Source organism: Protobothrops mucrosquamatus, unplaced genomic scaffold (assembly GCF_001527695.2).
Source record: "Protobothrops mucrosquamatus isolate PMUCROS unplaced genomic scaffold, P.Mucros_1.0 scaffold1269, whole genome shotgun sequence".
Taxonomy (NCBI): Eukaryota; Metazoa; Chordata; class Lepidosauria; order Squamata; family Viperidae; genus Protobothrops; species Protobothrops mucrosquamatus.
The window spans coordinates 189,685-207,299 of NW_015387475.1; the positions used below are offsets into that span (position 1 = coordinate 189,685).

General features: G+C 40.1%; 1 protein-coding gene across 1 annotated transcript in view; it reads right to left on the bottom strand.

Annotated features, from left to right (window-relative positions):
- COL18A1 (collagen type XVIII alpha 1 chain) overlaps positions 1-17,615 on the bottom strand; it is a 96,138-nt gene that overhangs the window by 26,514 nt on the left and 52,009 nt on the right. Inside the window, exons 6-18 of the mRNA XM_029285095.1 lie at positions 17,256-17,362; positions 16,155-16,181; positions 11,428-11,625; positions 8,856-8,882; positions 7,954-8,016; positions 7,704-7,790; positions 6,797-6,850; positions 5,889-6,047; positions 4,847-4,909; positions 4,642-4,686; positions 1,688-1,810; positions 189-260; positions 64-108 (exon numbers count right to left, since the gene is read on the bottom strand). Coding sequence (XP_029140928.1) covers positions 64-108; positions 189-260; positions 1,688-1,810; positions 4,642-4,686; positions 4,847-4,909; positions 5,889-6,047; positions 6,797-6,850; positions 7,704-7,790; positions 7,954-8,016; positions 8,856-8,882; positions 11,428-11,625; positions 16,155-16,181; positions 17,256-17,362 — 1,070 coding nt within the window. The remainder of the gene's footprint in view (positions 1-63; positions 109-188; positions 261-1,687; positions 1,811-4,641; positions 4,687-4,846; positions 4,910-5,888; positions 6,048-6,796; positions 6,851-7,703; positions 7,791-7,953; positions 8,017-8,855; positions 8,883-11,427; positions 11,626-16,154; positions 16,182-17,255; positions 17,363-17,615) is intronic.

Below are 17,615 nucleotides of genomic sequence, written 5' to 3' on the forward strand. Positions count from 1 at the left end.
AAATTAAAACTATCTACATTTCAGGTAATGAAGCAAAAGCATCCAGCATTTTAAAATCCAGACCTTGGGTCCTGGAGGCCCCGGAAGTCCTGGGAGTCCTGGAAGCCCCTGCAAATAGAAAGAAGTCAGTCTTCATATGCTTGCATATCCATATTCCTATCCATGAAAAGAAATATAAAGTGGATTACCGGAGGACCTTCTGGCCCACGAGTTCCAGGACCACCAGAAACAAGGGGGAATCCTGAGCCCTCCATGTCGACCTAAAAAGTAATAGAAGTTATTAATCAACCAGTCTATTATCACGTAAAAGTCTTCTTTGAATGTCATTTTGTTAAGGCTGTGTCTCTTTCCCTCCCCAATAAATGATAAGGTATGTTTGTCCCCTTGAGTTATTTATAAAAAAATAAAGATGGGATAAAAAAAAAAAAAAAAATACAATGGTACAATTGTACAATTTAATGAAGGAGAATATTTGTCGCTCAGGGGTTGAAATGAGGGGTCCTTGGTGCTCTCTGAGCTTGCTTGCTGGCACTGATGATGTTACCTAGTTAGGGTAATGAAACGTCTGCAAGAAAACAAGCAAGTTCAGAGAGCACCAGGGACCCCTCAACTGTACCACTGGACATATATGTGTGTGTATATATATATATGCTGTACAGCAGGGGTCTCCAATCTTGGCAACTTTAAGACTTGTGGACTTCAACTCCCAGAATTCCTCAGCCAGCCTGGGAGTTGATGTCCACAAGTCTTAAAGTTGCCAAGGTTGGGGACCTCTGCTATACAGTATATAACATAAATACTGTTCAACCCCATTTTCTGCTCGCTCAATGAAATGTGATGTCATCAATGTCACAGTCTCCCTTTCTGTGATGGTCATCATCATTTCTAGCCTTTCTCTTCTCTACAGCAGCCTTTGCTGCCCAAAAAACTTGTCTTTTGTCCTTGGTCTTCCAACCTACATTGATTCCCTCTAACAGATCAAAGTTTTTCATATTGAAGGAATAAAAAGATGAAGGAGGGACAGATTTGTCTTTCCTGAGCTCTGAGCATAGGTAGTAATCCCCTCATTTTTAAAGAGTTTTCCAATAATAAAGCTTTCCACAGAATGTCTTCCTCTCTCAATAAACCACTGCCTTAATCTTTTCTAGTCTTCATCCTTCTATTTCAGAAGCAAATAGACTCAAACAACCTTGTCCATTACAATGGATGGGAGGGAGGCCTTCCCTCTGTTGCACCATGTGGCTGGGACAAAGAAGCAGAAGAATCAAACTCTGATTTTATTATAAATAAGGGTTGTATTTTATACTTAGCAGTTATTGGAATTCTTCTTAAAAGCTGGTTAACCTGGTTCTTGCAATAAACTTATTTATCCAAGATCTGCATCCATGAATCATTGCTTGCCCAACATGAGTTCTAAAACTGGCCAACAAGAACTTAGCACAGAGCCTTGCTGAACTGAAGTGACATTCTCCCTGTATTTCTTTGACTTCATCTGTCTTGTCACTCTGTATTGGATCTCAAAGTGTTATAGATTTGGTCAGCTTCTACTATTTCCCTGTGAACTACCAAGGGCATTGATGGTTCGGTAATAGCAATAACATGTAATAAATAGATCAGACTAGAAATTGCAGTGCTCTTCAGCATTTTGCACCTTGTACTAAACCACACTCAAATGTTTGGTACTCACAAATTCTGCCGCAATGCCCGGCCCAGGGGGCCCTGGCAATCCACGTGGTCCCATCGGCCCAGGAAGGCCCGCCAGACCAAGTTCACCTGGTACTCCTGGCGATCCTGGCACTCCTGGGTTGCCCTGAAAGAACATTGAAAATTAAGATAATTCTATTTCTCATAAGGAATAAAGTATTCAGAGCCATGCAAATTAGAACGTCAAAATAAAAAGATAGGAATGCATGCATCCAGGACCCATAGAGTTCTGATTATATATTTATCATCTGGTTTGGATTACATATGTATACCTGCACTTATATGTCTGTATACACAACCATGGAGTGCTCTCTAAGCCTGGTTGTTTGCTTGCAGATGTATACAGATCCCTAATTACATGCATCTCTTATCACATCAGAAACCTCAGAAAAATAAGCATCTCACATAAGCAAAATGAGTAGGGGGGACATTTGACAACATATGTTGACTTAGAAATTATGTTCATACCCTTGTATTGCATGACAGAACGAGCATGCTGAAAGGGGGAAGTAGTTGCAACAAATACAACCCACGTCAGCAAATACCACCTTTTTTATATTTAATAGACTTCTGCTCTTAGCTTTTAAAATTGTTAATTAAAAAACACCCTTCTCTCAAACGCCAGTGTCAGTTTTATTAACTCAAGTCCAGGCAGATTATCGTCATGTGTTGGACCGCACCTCCTATTATGCCCAAACTATTGGCCACTTTACTTGGGGCTGATAGAATTTGAAGCCCACCAATTTAAAACAAGTTAAAATAGGACTCAGCAAATTAATGGAAGACCAAATGATCAGTAACTTTCAGGTCTGATGGCTGTTTATTACCTTCTGAATCACAGTCAGCATATTTAAACAACACCTGTTAGGGAGCATCATAGCCATTGCCTTTGCTGCAGTTTCAGAATGTGTCTGGTTAGTCCCTGCTTTAGAAAATGGATTAGATAGGTTTTTGGCCTCATCTAGCAGGGCTCCTATTATGTTCTACATGTTGTGTTTGATGGTGGAATTTCAGCAGGTCATATGATTAAGTGGCTGGTACATGAATCTATAAATTATGCCACTTCTTAGAATGATAACAATGGAATGTTACATTACGTTGTAAATCTTCATGAGAAATTTCTGTTGTGAAGGAGTTGAGAATTTAGGCCAACATTTTCTTATTCAGAGGCAAGCTGGTTGCTACCTCTTCAAACTTGTTAGATGGAAACTATGCTATTTATTGGATTTATCAAAGGAAGATGTGTAGGAGTAAAAGATCCAGCAAGAAAACCTGGGAAGATCTAATACTGAGCACTTGTTAGATATGATCAAAGATGATCAGGGGACTGGAGGCTAAAACATATAAGAAACAGTTGCTGGAATTGGGTATCTGTAGTCTAATGAAGAGAAGGACGAGGGGTGAACATGATAGCAGTGTTCCAATATCTCAGCGGCTGCCACAAAGAAGAGCACTTGAAGGCAGGACAAGAAGCAATGGGTGGAAACTAACCGAAGAGAGAAGCAACCTAGAACTAAGGAGAAATTTCCTGGCAGTTAGAACAATTAATCAGTGGAACAACCTGCCTCCAGAAGCTGTGAATGCTCTAACACTGGAAGTTTTTAAGAAGAGACTGGATAGCCATTTGTCTGAAATGGTATATAGCCTGAGCAGGGGGTTGGACTAGATGACCTCCAAGGTCCCTTCCAACATTATTGTTGTTGTTGTTGTTGTTGTTGTTATGCAATATTAGATTCTGCATTAGAAACTGCAGTAACTTAGAAATGAACATTTTAAAGAATTATATACAGCGCAAAGAGAAAGAAATCAAGAGATGAGAAATGTTAGCAAAAGCAAATGGCTTTATGAACAGAGGCTATTAATCAAATGAAATGTGTGTACTTTATAACATATAATGGCATGAGGACTGGAATCTGGAAGAGGGTTAAAAGTAGAACCCCACCTGTATTTGCTAAAGGAAGATGTTGATATAAAAGAAATTCCACCTTTAACTATCAGGTGGGGCAGTAATGGAAGACACTTCAGCCAAAATACCAAATGCAGATAATTACGTCCACATCTCTCAGTGGGCTAATCAGATTTTTCTGGGTTAATAATGTATTATAATACTGCTTTTGGGCATAATTCCATTTTCTGGCACAGAAATTCCATCTTCAGCACAGAGGATAAAGGGAAAAAAAGAATTTTAAAAGGTAATAGTGACTGAAGAAGTCCCCAAATATAGTATATTTTGAAACCAGGCCATGGTGCTTTCATGGCGGGAGAAACCATCTTCTTAAAAATGTATCACATCATATGTAACTTTGCAAAATAACATTATGTTCTCCTGGATGGCAATCTTGGAACACGCTTTCACTACAGACCTGTCTTGCTACCATGAACTAAGAAGGAAGAAAATTTCATTTCTCTGTAAGCACAAAGACATTTCTAACACAATATTGTATTCTCAGCACTTGCAACTAGAACACTTACAATGCCTTACAAGCCCTGGGCTCTTTGAAAGAGAGCATGAGCTGTAAATAGGTTTCCTTCCATAGAACACTGGGATATCTTTGAAATGGGATTGATAAAATCAGTTATACATAGCAAACACAAACGCTTGCCTTAACTGCTCTTGAAATGTTCAGTGGTTTATGACCTAGTTAGTAGTTGAATTCTGTCCTAGGATAATTTGGAAAATTCCTGGTATCTCCACCCATCCATCCCCACCACCAAGAAGAAGAGATTGACAAACCAGTTTCATACTGTTGCCATGAACATATTCATGAAATCACCAACATTGGAACTTGATTTAGTGCAATCGTTACCTTTTTAAACACTTGCAGTCAAAAACTTAGTTTATACATAAAAAAAAAAGTCTTACAATGTTGTAATGTTACCAAACTAGAATCAACACATGGACTAATAACTATTTCTTTAGAAAATAAGTTACTGTACCTTTGGTCCAGGTGCTCCAGGGAAGCCCACTTCACCTGATTCTCCCTGGAAACAGGAAAGAAAAAGACCAGTGAATTTACATCGAAGTGCTGAAAGACACCTTGATGAAGTAGGTAGTGGCAGAGGAAGTCCAGTTTCCCTGGCTGGTCCTCCTCATTGTGTACCCTGGTGATCCTGAGCATCATTGAAGAGGAAGGATACATACCGGTGCTCCTTTTTCTCCAGGTTTACCAGGGATGCCATCTTTTCCTGGAGGCCCAGATGGGCCCTGGGAAATAGTAAGAAAAAATTTTCCTCAGTTAAATGTTCAGAGATTATCCTATGCAGACTTCTGTGTGACATTTATGCTTTGAAAATGTGAACATCTACATCCACAGAGATGAGTAAAGCTCTTGATTTTCTTACCACCTTGAACCTGCCTGTGTTTATTTATTTATTTTTCTTTATTAGTTTTATAGAAACTTAAGGCAGCATACATGGTTCTCCCTCCTCTAAAATTCCCCCACAATAAGCCTGTAAGGAAAGTGTGGATTGAGAGAATGTTTGATGGATGCCATAGTCACCCAGTGAGCATCCATGGCTGAGGGTGCATTTGAACCCTGTTTTAGTCCAACACTTTTAACTACTAGACCAGTGATGGCGAGCCTTTTAGAGACCGAGTGCCCAAACTGCAACCCAAAACCCACTTATGCATTGTCGAGTGCCGGGTGGGTGTGGCCCATTGGGTGGGCGTGGCCCATTGGGTGGGCATGGCTGCGGTGGTAACAGCAGTGGGACTAAAAAGTTCAGTCAATCAATTCCAACTTTGCAAGATCTTTTTTTTCCCACGAAAAGTTGAAATTGACTGATTGAATCTTTTTTTTTTTTTTTGCACATGGCGGCGGAGGCCTAAAGCTAAAAGGTTTTATAAAACCCAGCTGAAGGCCTAGGACTGGGGCGATGGCGCGCGTGCCCACAGAGAGGGCTCTGAGTGCCACCTCTGGCACCCGTGCCATAGGTTCGCCACCACTGTACTAGACCATACAAGCCAAATCCAACCCTCATTTCCTCACACTTCCCAAATTCTACTAATATGCCAGTGAGACAAGTTCTTCATTAACATCCAGGATTCAGCATGATAACCACAGCTAGCAAAGGGGCATGCAAGCCTCCTCCCACTGCACATGCACTACACAACAGAAGACTTGCTTACCATGAAAGAGTGAGGCACTGGGTAGCTTTTGGTGACAGTTACATGATTTACTCACCGGAGGTCCTGCTATTCCTGAGTCGCCATTTCTCCCTGGAACTCCAGGGAGGCCTGGGGGTCCTGGAAAGTCAGTGCCATTTGTCCCAAATCTTCCAGGTTGTCCTGGTAAACCAGGTACACCAGGAGGGCCTGGAGGCCCAGGTGATCCTCTGGGACCCTGAAACACAATAAATATAATGTACCGTATTTTCCGGCATATAAGACGACTTTCTAAACCCTGAAAATCTTCTCAAAAGTCGGGGGTCTTATACGCCCAGTCGTCTTATACGCCGGAATATACGGGTATTCTATTTTATTCCTTTACACATGTGGTTTGGCATATTACTCATCAAGTTTTCTCTCCCCCCCCCTCTCTCTTTCGCTCAAACTCTATATTTTAACTGGAAAAGTTGGGGGTTGTCTTATACGTCCAGTCATCTTATACGCCGGAAAATACGGTATGTTCTAACCCAAAGGTCTCCAAACTTGGCAACTTTAAGACCTGTGGACCTCAACTCCCAGAATTCCCCAGCCAGCATTGCTGGCTGAAAAATTCCGGGAATTAAAGTCAAGTCTTAAAGTTGCCACGTTTGGACACCCCTGTTCTAACCTAACGTGTGCCCAACAAATAATAAGTGTGCTTATTCTAGCCAAGTTAGTTTGCTTGCAGACCCTACAGAACTGGAAACAGCCATTTGCTGAGCAAATGCTACATCATTGATGTTTGAAGGTCATGCGGCACAGGGATTTTGGGCCTTCTGGTTAAAAATTAATGGTGCTATTTTTGGAGTTAGAGTATTGAAACATCTGGATGACTCAATATTGAGGAAGGCCACTATTATTGTTTCTCTCTTTACTCCTCCCAAATCCAGTCTAATCAATGGAACATCAGTTCCTCTGTTCAGTAAGGGGTACTTAGGTACTTACTCGCAAAGTCTCCAACTCACTTCCAAAACCAGACCCCTCCATATCAATAAATGTCTGGAAGAAAAAAGCATAAATGCAAACAAATGATTAAGCACATCACAGTTAAATGCTACTTAAACAAAGACCTAAGTAGTTCAAAGTAATACAGTATGTCTGCCTAATTTCACCTGCTGTGTTCTTGGTTTATACTGAGAAGAAATCCAGACAAACAGGGCATGTTAATAAATTTAGGGAGGGGGGTGGAAATTTTATTCTGCAATTTAATACCTTATATACTAAATCTTCCACCTGGAAAACTAAATGAACAGCCAATGAATAATGAATATTTATGTAAATTCTCCCAGAAATATTTACAATAAAACATTACAAAAGTAAAAAATACAATACTATTCAAGGCAGAACAACTAATACTTTCAAGCAATTTAAAATGTTAAAAGCTGGAGAAAATTAAAGAATTCTACCTAGAATAAGAAAGGAACAGACTTGGCAGATATATACTTCTCAAAAAAATAAAGGGAACATTTTACCATGGAACTGAAGGGGTTTGTGTTCCCTTTATTTTTGTGAGCAGTTTATAATAAGGCGCCACCCAAATATAACAATTGGATTTGCAGTGGTGCAGAGTGATTTTTCCTGAGTTCTCCTACCTCCTGCATAGCTCCCAACATCTGTTTCAGATTTGAGAATGGGGGCAGCAGGGGCACATGCAATCCTGACATCTGGTAGTTTCATTCAGCTGGTGGAAATTCCACTTATACAGATCTAAATCATGTTAAGGAAGGCAGATAATTTGCCTAAAGAGAAAAGCAGAGAGCTCTCCTGGCAGTGCAGCATCATTTCCTAGGTGGGGTAAGACCACAAAAACAAGCTCCACTCTGTGTCTTTATTACGAGCCTTTGGAACTCACCAACTTATCCAATTTGGAACTCAGTCCAGGTTTCCCAGGTGGGCCTGGGGCCCCAGGAGGACCTCTTGCACCAATACCTGGTTCTCCCTAGATGGAAAGAACAAGTTACCCAGCTGAGAACACTGATCACAGTACCCTTCTCCCCAAAAATCCCCCCCCCCAAAATCCCTCAGTCAAAACAGACTACTCGCAAAATGTTGAACTCCAGTAACAGCACGGCCATATTTTTATAGCCTTAGAGTATTTGTACCTTTTCGCCTCTCAGGCCAGGCTCACCCGGAGTTCCAGGGAATCCTTGGGGACCAACATCACCCTACACAAGAAATGAATAAATATGTATTTTGATCAAGCCTAATTAGCTGATTTTTCAAAATCCGTAATTTTGTTTACCTGCATAAACAAAATTGTACAAAATATTGTGACCTCCATCTAAGTCACTTACACCCCTCTGATGGGCCCCGACCCCAGTTTGAGAACCCTTGGCTTAGTCAGTGCAATGTGTGAATCATCTTTGGTCTGATACAACTGAAAAGCACTTTTGGCTGAGAAGTGTTCTTCCCATTTTAATGACTGCTGGATTCTGTTTCAATATTTCAAGCAACATTTCAACTTAGTTTATTACTCATAAACAAATATGAAACAATGTATCTGAGAATGACAAACTGCATTTTTTTTAAAAAAAGAATAAATTTTGTAAGAGCATTTTAAATATAATACTTACATACCTATAGTTTACTCTTTTGGCTTCCCTAGTTTTGTTTTTCTTATTTCTTAGGTCAGGGGGGGCCATTTGGAGACATTAGACTAACTCAGTTATGATTCTGGCAGATTTACAAATTTACAGATTTGATTGCCTAATCATTACACACTTCACTTGAATGAATGTAGAACAAGCATTTTTATTAAAAGTCTGGTCTGGAAATGTCTGTATAAAATATGGCTTAGGATACAATCTTATTCTCATCTACTTGAAAGTTAACTCATAAAACATATGGGGAGTAACTTCTGAGCAAACTTGTATAAGATTGTCATCATTTTTCTGTGAGACACTCAGGACAGTTTTGCTTGGTATACAGAAATTTCTTTACAACTGTATAGTTCAAAACTAAAAAGTTCATATCTCAAATGTGAGGCAGAAACAACAGAACTTACTGGTTTACCATCTTCACCGGGATCCCCCTAAAAAGAACAAAATGTTGGAAGCAGAACTTAGGCACTTTTACATTGTTGTGATTTAAATTTCAAAACCCAAGCTAATTTCCTCTGCTATCTTCTCACATTCATATGACATTTGGCTAAATCAGCTACAGGGATAGCTCACTCAGACTTGCACAAAACATATGAAGAATATTTTGCCTTGATTCTGACTGTATTAAAGAGAGTCCAACAATACAGCAGCTCAGAAAGGAAGCAAAAGAGAGAAGAACAGGGAAAATATTAGGATTACTAATGAGAAGAGAAGCCAATGATAAAAATATCTAAAAAGAGCACCAATAGGGGGGAGAACTTAGAAGGGCACTCTTTTTCCTCTAAGACAAAGGATTGTTCCCCTTCTTCCCTGTGACCCTCTATTCGTTCTCAAATCTGTTTCAGAGGTTACAGAATCTGCTGGAATATATTTCAGAAACAAATTTAAGACTTATTTAAAAATGGAACCTTTAAAGTGCAAAAAACCCCAAAACCTGTTTCAAATCTGTTTCAGAGGTTACAGAATCTGCTGGAATATATTTCAGAAACAGATTTAAGACTTATTTAAAAATGGAACCTTTAAAGTGCAAAAAACCCCAAAACCCTTTAGTTGGTAGATTGTTTTTGAAGATTATAATAGCCATTCTATTAAGGGGCATAAATAATGAAGCCATGATGGTCTTTTATACAGGATAGGGAGGATGTGTCAAGTCTAATTCATGTGATGCTGGAGTTGGGGACTGGAGGAACAAAATATGCAGGCAAAAAAGCAGAAGCAAAACTAAAATATATTTGAAAAAGGGAATCTGTTTTGAGGACTATTAAGCTGAAAGACCAAAGACATATCAAAGTTCAAGTGAAATTTTCCATTGAAAATGAAAAATTCCTGTCTATGGAAGCCATCTCTAGAATTTAAAACCTGATTGCACACTATTTTGTGTCATATTTCTAACAAATAAGGGCCAATCATGGATTTTGTATAAAAGACCATCATGGCTTCATTATTTATGCCCCTTAATAGAATGGCTATTATAATCTTCAAAAACAATCTACCAACTAAAGGGTTTTGGGGTTTTTTGCACTTTAAAGGTTCCATTTTTAAATAAGTCTTAAATCTGGTGGATGAAACAAAAACTGAGAGGGAAGCAAATGGATAGGAAACTCATGTGAAGAAAATAAGAAAATGGACAGAAAAAGTTCACTAAAATCTTTAGGACTATTGGCTTTTATGGTGAACCTGAAAGGTGGTATCAATATGGATTTATTTGTATACAGAGAATGTAATCACATTTTGCTCATTCCAATGTATAAGTGCATACATGTATACATACCTATGAGAATATTCCCTTTCAGGATAAGTGATGTTACGCAGAGAGCAGAAAAGGAGTAAGAAATAGTAAGCTAAAGAAATTTAAGCCATGAGATAAGAAAAAGAAAGTATAGATTGATCTGCTTTATGCCAATATCATTCAGTATTTCTCTCCATAGCTTTCCCTCTTTCCAAACCCTCTTTCCTTCTTCCTCATCCAATCACTGATTTATACATTGCTTCATAAACTCCTGACCTTTCACTTCTTGAGGATCTCACCAACAGTCATCCAGCTTTTTTTATTTTGCTCTTTCTTTCAACCCATTTGCCATGCCTTCATATATTTATTTTGTTATCCATTCAGCCTTCATTCATTCTCTCTCAATGTGCAAACCTATATGACATAATTCTTTCATACTGGTCATTCACTTTTGTATTAAATCTAGATTTGTTTATTATCCAGGTATTCTTGATTCTTATTTTACTATACACATTTCTTCAGTGCTTCAGTCCTATGCCATCCCACTTACTTTTAAGTTTCTCCTGATACATCCAATTCTCATTTCCATATAACAAAAGGGTAAAAGCATGTTTTTACACACAAACATTTATTCATCCCTCACAACAGACTACATACCGCCTGGTTTTTTTAACCAGCATCTGCATGCTTAAAAAGGTCTCTATATTTTTGTATTAGTAAATTATACTGAGGTACATAACTTCATCCACCTGCCCTTCTGTAAGCCATTTATTCTCATGCACGTTTTATTTTCATCATGTAGAACAACCAACTTTTATCTTCATACACATATAAAGTTCCATGATACTAGACTATTCACTTTATCGTATATGTATTCTAAATCAATAAATGATGATATTTATCTTGTAATATAGTGGAATGTTGCCAACAATATGTTGGTTTCCAAGGCGGTCTTTAGGTTAGAAATACTAGTTTTAATGGATTAGTATAAGCACACTTGGGATAAAACTGGACTCTGGTTCTGCTGGTGGCATATTGGCAAAAATCTGTCCAAAAGGAATTGTCCTGTTAATAGAAAATGCTGCATAGGGCATGAGTCCAGCTAAGGCTGGTACCCTTGGCTACTCCTTGCATGAATGCCAATGTAGAGTAGCAATAAATTAATGAATTCTAAGAGGCAAGCCATTCCAACCCTTTGTGCATTTTCCACCAGTGGATATCAACCATCATATAAAAAGGTAACTTACAGGCTCTCCATCCTTTCCAGGTTGACCATCTTTTCCAGGAGGTCCTAGTGGGGCTCCTGGTTGCTGAACAGTAGAGCCATCAGAGTGCTTCATGATGGTTCCAGGAGGTCCTGGGGGCCCAATTGGACCAGGAAGCCCTTGAATACCAGGCTCACCTTTCTGTCCTTTAGAGCCTGGATATCCAAAGCCTGCACTTCCCTAAAGGGGAAGAAAATATGAAAAATGAAAAACAAGACAAATATAGTTTCTTCTAAGTTGGAAATGGAATGGGTATGAATTATTATCTTCCCATTTCCTTCTGTCACATACGGGACGTACCGAGACAGGCAGCTTGATAGCCTCCAGTCATACTGGACTTCAGTCCCCATCAGTCCCCGTCCCCATCAGCAAGGGACCCTGGGAACTATCATCCAAAATGTCTAGAGGATACCAGGCTGCTTCTCCCTGCAATATATTAATTATTGTGTATTTGTGTTGTTTTTCTAGCCTTAAATCAGAGTTTATACCAATATAAGTTCAAGTGCTTTACCCAATACTATTTTGGAAGAAGGAACAAGTCTTCTACATAAGATCTACTTCTGGTAACTTGTTACGCATACATCAAAAACGACAATGCAAACAGATGCGCTGGCCTGTGAGCAAAGGCTACATACAGTATGCTATTGCCAAAGCAAAGAAATTAGACATTAAATCATATTGCATGTCATGCCTTCACCACCCACATGACGCTGATCCAAATGCTGTTTCTCCATTCCATCTGCCCACCCACCATTTGAGACAACGGAGGAAGCGCACCTTTCCTCCACTGGGGCAGGGATATAAACAACTTCCATAGTGGCTGAGGTTACGATTAGGACAGATGCAGAGAGAAGGGGGACAAAAGGAAGCAACTAAGGCCTTCGGTCTACTACAGAGAAACTATACTGACCGGAAGTAAAAAGAAAAAAAAGGGGGGGGGAGGCTGTTATTTCCCTTTCCTAAAGGGAGGAAACATCCAGAAGGCTGAAGGGCTAGACAGAGGTCCTCTTTAAGATGCCATGTCATAGCTAGCATTGTTCCAGGAAACGTCTCTATTTTAATTTGACTGTTTTCTTTCCTGAAGAATTTGGGTTTCCAGTTGCTTACGTTTTGAGCCATCTGGAATTTAGCAATGTTTATTTATTCCATTTTTCACATCAGGCCCTTTTCAAATAATGCAAGTTAATTATTCATTGGAATAAAGCTAGAAATATTTGAGCTATGTTTTGCTCGTTTGTCAGGTTTTGGGGGTGTTATATTGCTAATTGAGATTCTTCTTTTAGGGCAGTGATGGTGAACCTTTTAGAGACCGAGTGCCCAAAACCAGGCCACGCCCCCACCCTGCCTGCTCCACCCCCACCTAGCCCCCATCCCGCTCCCCGACCCCTGTCCCGCCTGCCCACAGGGCCCATTGCCTCCACAGATCACCCAGGCGGCCCAGCAGCACCATGGAAGCCACGCCCTCTGCTTGTGCCTCACAGAATCAACTGCGTGTGACGGGGCACAAGGGCGGAGTCTTGTCCCTGCTGTGCAGCTGCCATGTTCTTGGCTGCTCCACGTGGGCCGTGCTCGGGGGCAACTCTTCTCTGGGGGGGCTGCTGGTGAGGTGGGGGCCGCAGGGAGAGGCGGGGCTGGGACGACGGTGCGCGTGCCCACAGAGAGGGCTCTGAGTGCCACCTCTGACACGCGTGTCATAGGTTCGCCACCACTGCTTTAGGGAAATTAATCCTGTTTTGATCCCCCTAAATTCAAGAATATTTCCCCATCTTGGATATGTGCTTATGGAGGTATGCATTGCGCAATTGCTCCAGAACAGAATATTTATGTATGAAGAGATTCTAGCACATATTTTAAAAGGAAAAAAGAGCGGAAAGCAATTATTTTTAAATGTAAGGAACTTTGTTCTATTTCTTGCAATGTTAGACTAAGTATAGGTTGATTTAACTGTTTTACCTTGTAGAAACAGCTCAATAACGTTAGTCTAAAAATAGGGCTTCTTTCCAAGCTGTTAAGCAAAAAAGCATTCCATTCAATTTTATGATGGAAAGTGAATGCTTTTTGCAACAAATAACTTAATTCCAAATTCTGATAACACAATAAGCATCTTTCACTCCCCAGGCAAGTTCCAAGCAGTGATTCATTTGGTACCAGTGGATGTTAGAGGCAAGATATGCAACAACAAATATAAAGAAGAGGATATCTCTATATTTAGAGATTGAGTGCAAGCCATCAAACTGAATGTCTTAGCTAAAAAAAAATCTTTATTTTTGTGCAAATAATAGCAATTGCGCATAAATTAATTGCACAAAGAAATTGTTGTGCTTTAGATGGAAACCCATTTGAATCAGGAAGGATTCCCTCAAATTAACGTCATTTCGTTCTATCTTTTGCCGAAGCCTTGGGATGGAAGATGTAAAAGCAGAATTTGGAGACTATGGAGTTACCCTAGGGATAAATTTCTCTAGGGATAAATTAAATGTCTGTACGATCTAATTTTTCTTTGAAAGCATGTGAGAATGCTGCCATGAGAAAGAATATTATTCATGGTTCTTATAAAACTACTGTGTTTCCTAGCTATTCTATTTCATTCCTACCCACTTTCTGTCTCACAAGAACAGCCTTGATGAATCCAGGCAAGGCCCACTTAGTCCAGCATTTTGTATTTCAAATAGCAGCAAGATCTCTTCCAGGGACTTTCCTCTACTACAGTTATTGGAGGCATGTTGCCCTCAGTCCAGTAGTAATGAAGAGACTTCTAGATAAATACAGTAGCCTTTGATCTGATTGACCTATCTCAGTTTTCTATATCCCTGCCCACCCACTCAACAACTAGCTTACACTACTATGTACTGCTGACTGGGTTCTCAGTACACCAAACATTAGCCTACAATGGTGTTTGACAATGATCCCTAGGGTCCTTCTCCCACTGCCATAGACGATGTACTAACAAAGTGTATTTTGTCCAAAAGATAAGCAAAGAGTCACTAGATAGTGAGATAGGAGGCATATAAATATAATAAACAAACAAATAAATAAATAAATAGGGGGAAGGAGGAGGAAGCTAGGACCTTCGCTGGGCTCCAGCTGAAGGAGGAATTGAGTGGCACAAGGAAAGGAAAGTTCAATAAAAAGGACAGGAAAATGGGGAAGGGGGCATTTTCTCTCCATGACTTTTTCTGGAAAAGCGATAAAAACTGGCAAAAACTGAGGGGAACCAACAGCAGCTCATGTTAATAATGAAAATAATGAATTGGGGATGCAGTCGTTTTAAAGCCAGGCACTCCTGTTTTACTTTTTATCTTCATTTTATATATAGTTATCTTTCCAGTTGCATAAAAATATGTAACTTCAATGTTGTTGGGTTTTTTTTTTTTTTTTTAAATGGAATACCATAAGTTCTAGTCCTGCCCTAGGCATGAAAGCCAACTGGGTGACTTTGGGCCAGTCACTCTTTCTCAGCTCAACCCACCTCACAGGGTTGTTCTGGTGGGGAAAACGGCAGGAAGAAGGAGTATCAGGTATGTTCACCATCTTTTAATAAAAATAATAAAGGTGGGAAAATAAAGAAATAATAAAATCTAAAAACATAAAGTAAATTATGCATATATGTTTTTCAAAAATCCTTGCATCTGCTCAGAAAACCTGATGACTTGTACATCTGCTGCCCTGGTTAGAGCAGAATTTCCAAAACCGAGAGATAAAGCTCCCCTTAGGGAGGTGCAGTCAGAGTCCAGGGAAGGTAAAGAACCTTTGAGTTGTACATTGTTACAATCAATTCACCATTCCCAAAGTTTCATTACATTGTTTTCATTGTTCATTTCGTTTAGTTTTGACATTTGCAATTTTGGGGGAGGTGTGTACATTAAGATTACATTAAATGGAGCTGTGATGGCAAAAGGTTTAGAACAGCGTGCTCCAACCTTTCCAGGCTGGCGGCCTGATGCAGGGGGAGGGGGGAAAGAGGGGGTGGTTTTGTGTGAGGGGTAGGCACGTCCACACAGGCGCGCACAGCTTCATTTGTGGGAGTGGCGGGCACAGGCGCTCACCACTTACACAAGTGGGGCTGTGAGTGCCGACGCCCGCACTTGCATGAGTTGGGCAGTGTGCATATGCGCACACACCAGCCCGCCACTCAAGTGGCCCTGTTGCAAATAGGTCACGGCCTGGTAGCGGGCCACAGCCCACAGGTTGGGGACCCCTACTTTAGAAACCTCTGGTTTAGAGAGAACTAGTGTTAGGTTGTTCTTGTTCAGTGTGTTATGGGAATTCAGCTGTTGTTTTAGCATATTGTGAACTAGGCTATTATGTTAACATAGGGGTAGGCAACGATGGCACCTTTTCAACCTGTGGACTTCAACTCCCAGAATCCCCAAGCCAGCATGTCCACAGGTCGTAAGGAGCCATAGTTGCCTACCCCTGTGTTAAACTATGGTAAAATTTATTGCATGAATTTAGCTCTTCAATTTTCAATGGGCTGTTCTTGGGATTTGCTGTCCTCAGAGGGGCTTTCCTCTTAAAATTATTGCTCTTATGGAAGTTCCTACACTGTTTAAAATTGCCCTCTGGAGTGGAGATGGTACTTTGAGGGCTTTAGATCTGTATATAGTGAAATCATTATTAATATGTCAGATACGTATGCACTAGGTTCTCATTCCAATATTCCTTTGACACCTTTTTTAGAGGCAAAAAAAGATTGTTGCAATGCTTACCTTTACACCCAGCTCCCCCTTTTCTCCCTGCAAAAGCAAAAAGCAGAGCAGAGCAGAGCAAAGCAAAGCTTTTCAGTACTGCGTAATCTAACATATACAACAAAATCCAACAATCAATCCAACATTCAGCAAAATTAATTATCCACCGAGCTTCTGTCTGTGGGAAAAGAAAAGGAGCTACGCCGCTGCTAATGCAGCTTTTTCTAGTTTAGAACTTTCTAGATGTGTTGTACTCCATCTCCCATCAGTTGTCATTAGCAAAATATTGGCTGGGCTACAGAGGATGAGTTGTAATCCAACAGTGGGAATGCTTTGTGTTGGGAAAAGGAACATTTTAACATTAAATGAATGCAAGCATCTCTCATGAACACACAAACCAAGTGTGCTTCCCATAAAATTCACTTTGGTTCAAGAGCAATAAAAATATCAGTGGCCAGACATTAGAAGGAAATTTCTAATCCTTCCTAAGAAAAAAAAAAGTATTTTTATCACCTTTACAAGAAGTTGCCTTTCCTCCTGATCTCACACATTCCTATATTTGCCCCCAAATGCAGTTTACGCTTGGACAATCTTTCTATTCTTTTGTTGGAAAAGTGAGAAAGTTCCACTACTTCAGATTTATGCCTTCCTCGTCAGATGCTACCATTATTTATTTTAGAGAATAGAGGCAAGTGGCTATTTCCCTTCTCTTTAGTTTTTGACTCCTGATCACCAAGGACTAAAGGCAATTAAAGGGCAACTGTCCATCTGAAATGCTTTTGTTTCCCATGCTGGCCTAGTTTCTTCCTCCCCACCACACCCCCCGAATGTGGTAGAAGCTACTCCTAAATTCATGAAATAATTTGATAACTGGTGAAAGTTCACTTCACTGCCTATTGGGAAACCACCATTTTCTTTATACAGATGGAATATCTAATGGAGGCAGGTGTCAGGATAGAGGGGCGGGAATGAAGACGACGATCAGAATACTTTTAATAAAGGAGGAAAGGAAAGGGGGAAAGGCCATCCTATATTCCTTCTTTGAGTGAACTTGGATCACAACATGGTTGCCTTTCAGTAAAAAAACAGGAAAGGGGAGCAAGCTGTTTATTGCTATTTCACCTTTTCTCCTTTATCACCATTGGTTGACAAAACACCAGCCCCAGGATCTCCTTTGGGGCCACGGTCCCCTTTCTCTCCAGGGTCTCCCTTTTCACCTTTGGTTCCACCTATAAGGAGAATGAAAAAGAATTGGTCAGAATTATCTGCTTCGTGCAATAAGGGAGCCTGGAATCCAGAATGCTTGGTGTTCAGGGATAGGGCAAAATTTAAAATGAACTGAATGGATGAGAGATTATTATTGTGAATTCTGTTTCAGGGAGATTATGTAATACAGTGTTTCTGCTAGCAGGGAAATGTCCAGAAAGGGACTACTGATCCCTTTCTGGACATACTGTTAACACAAGGCCAGCAATTTCCATA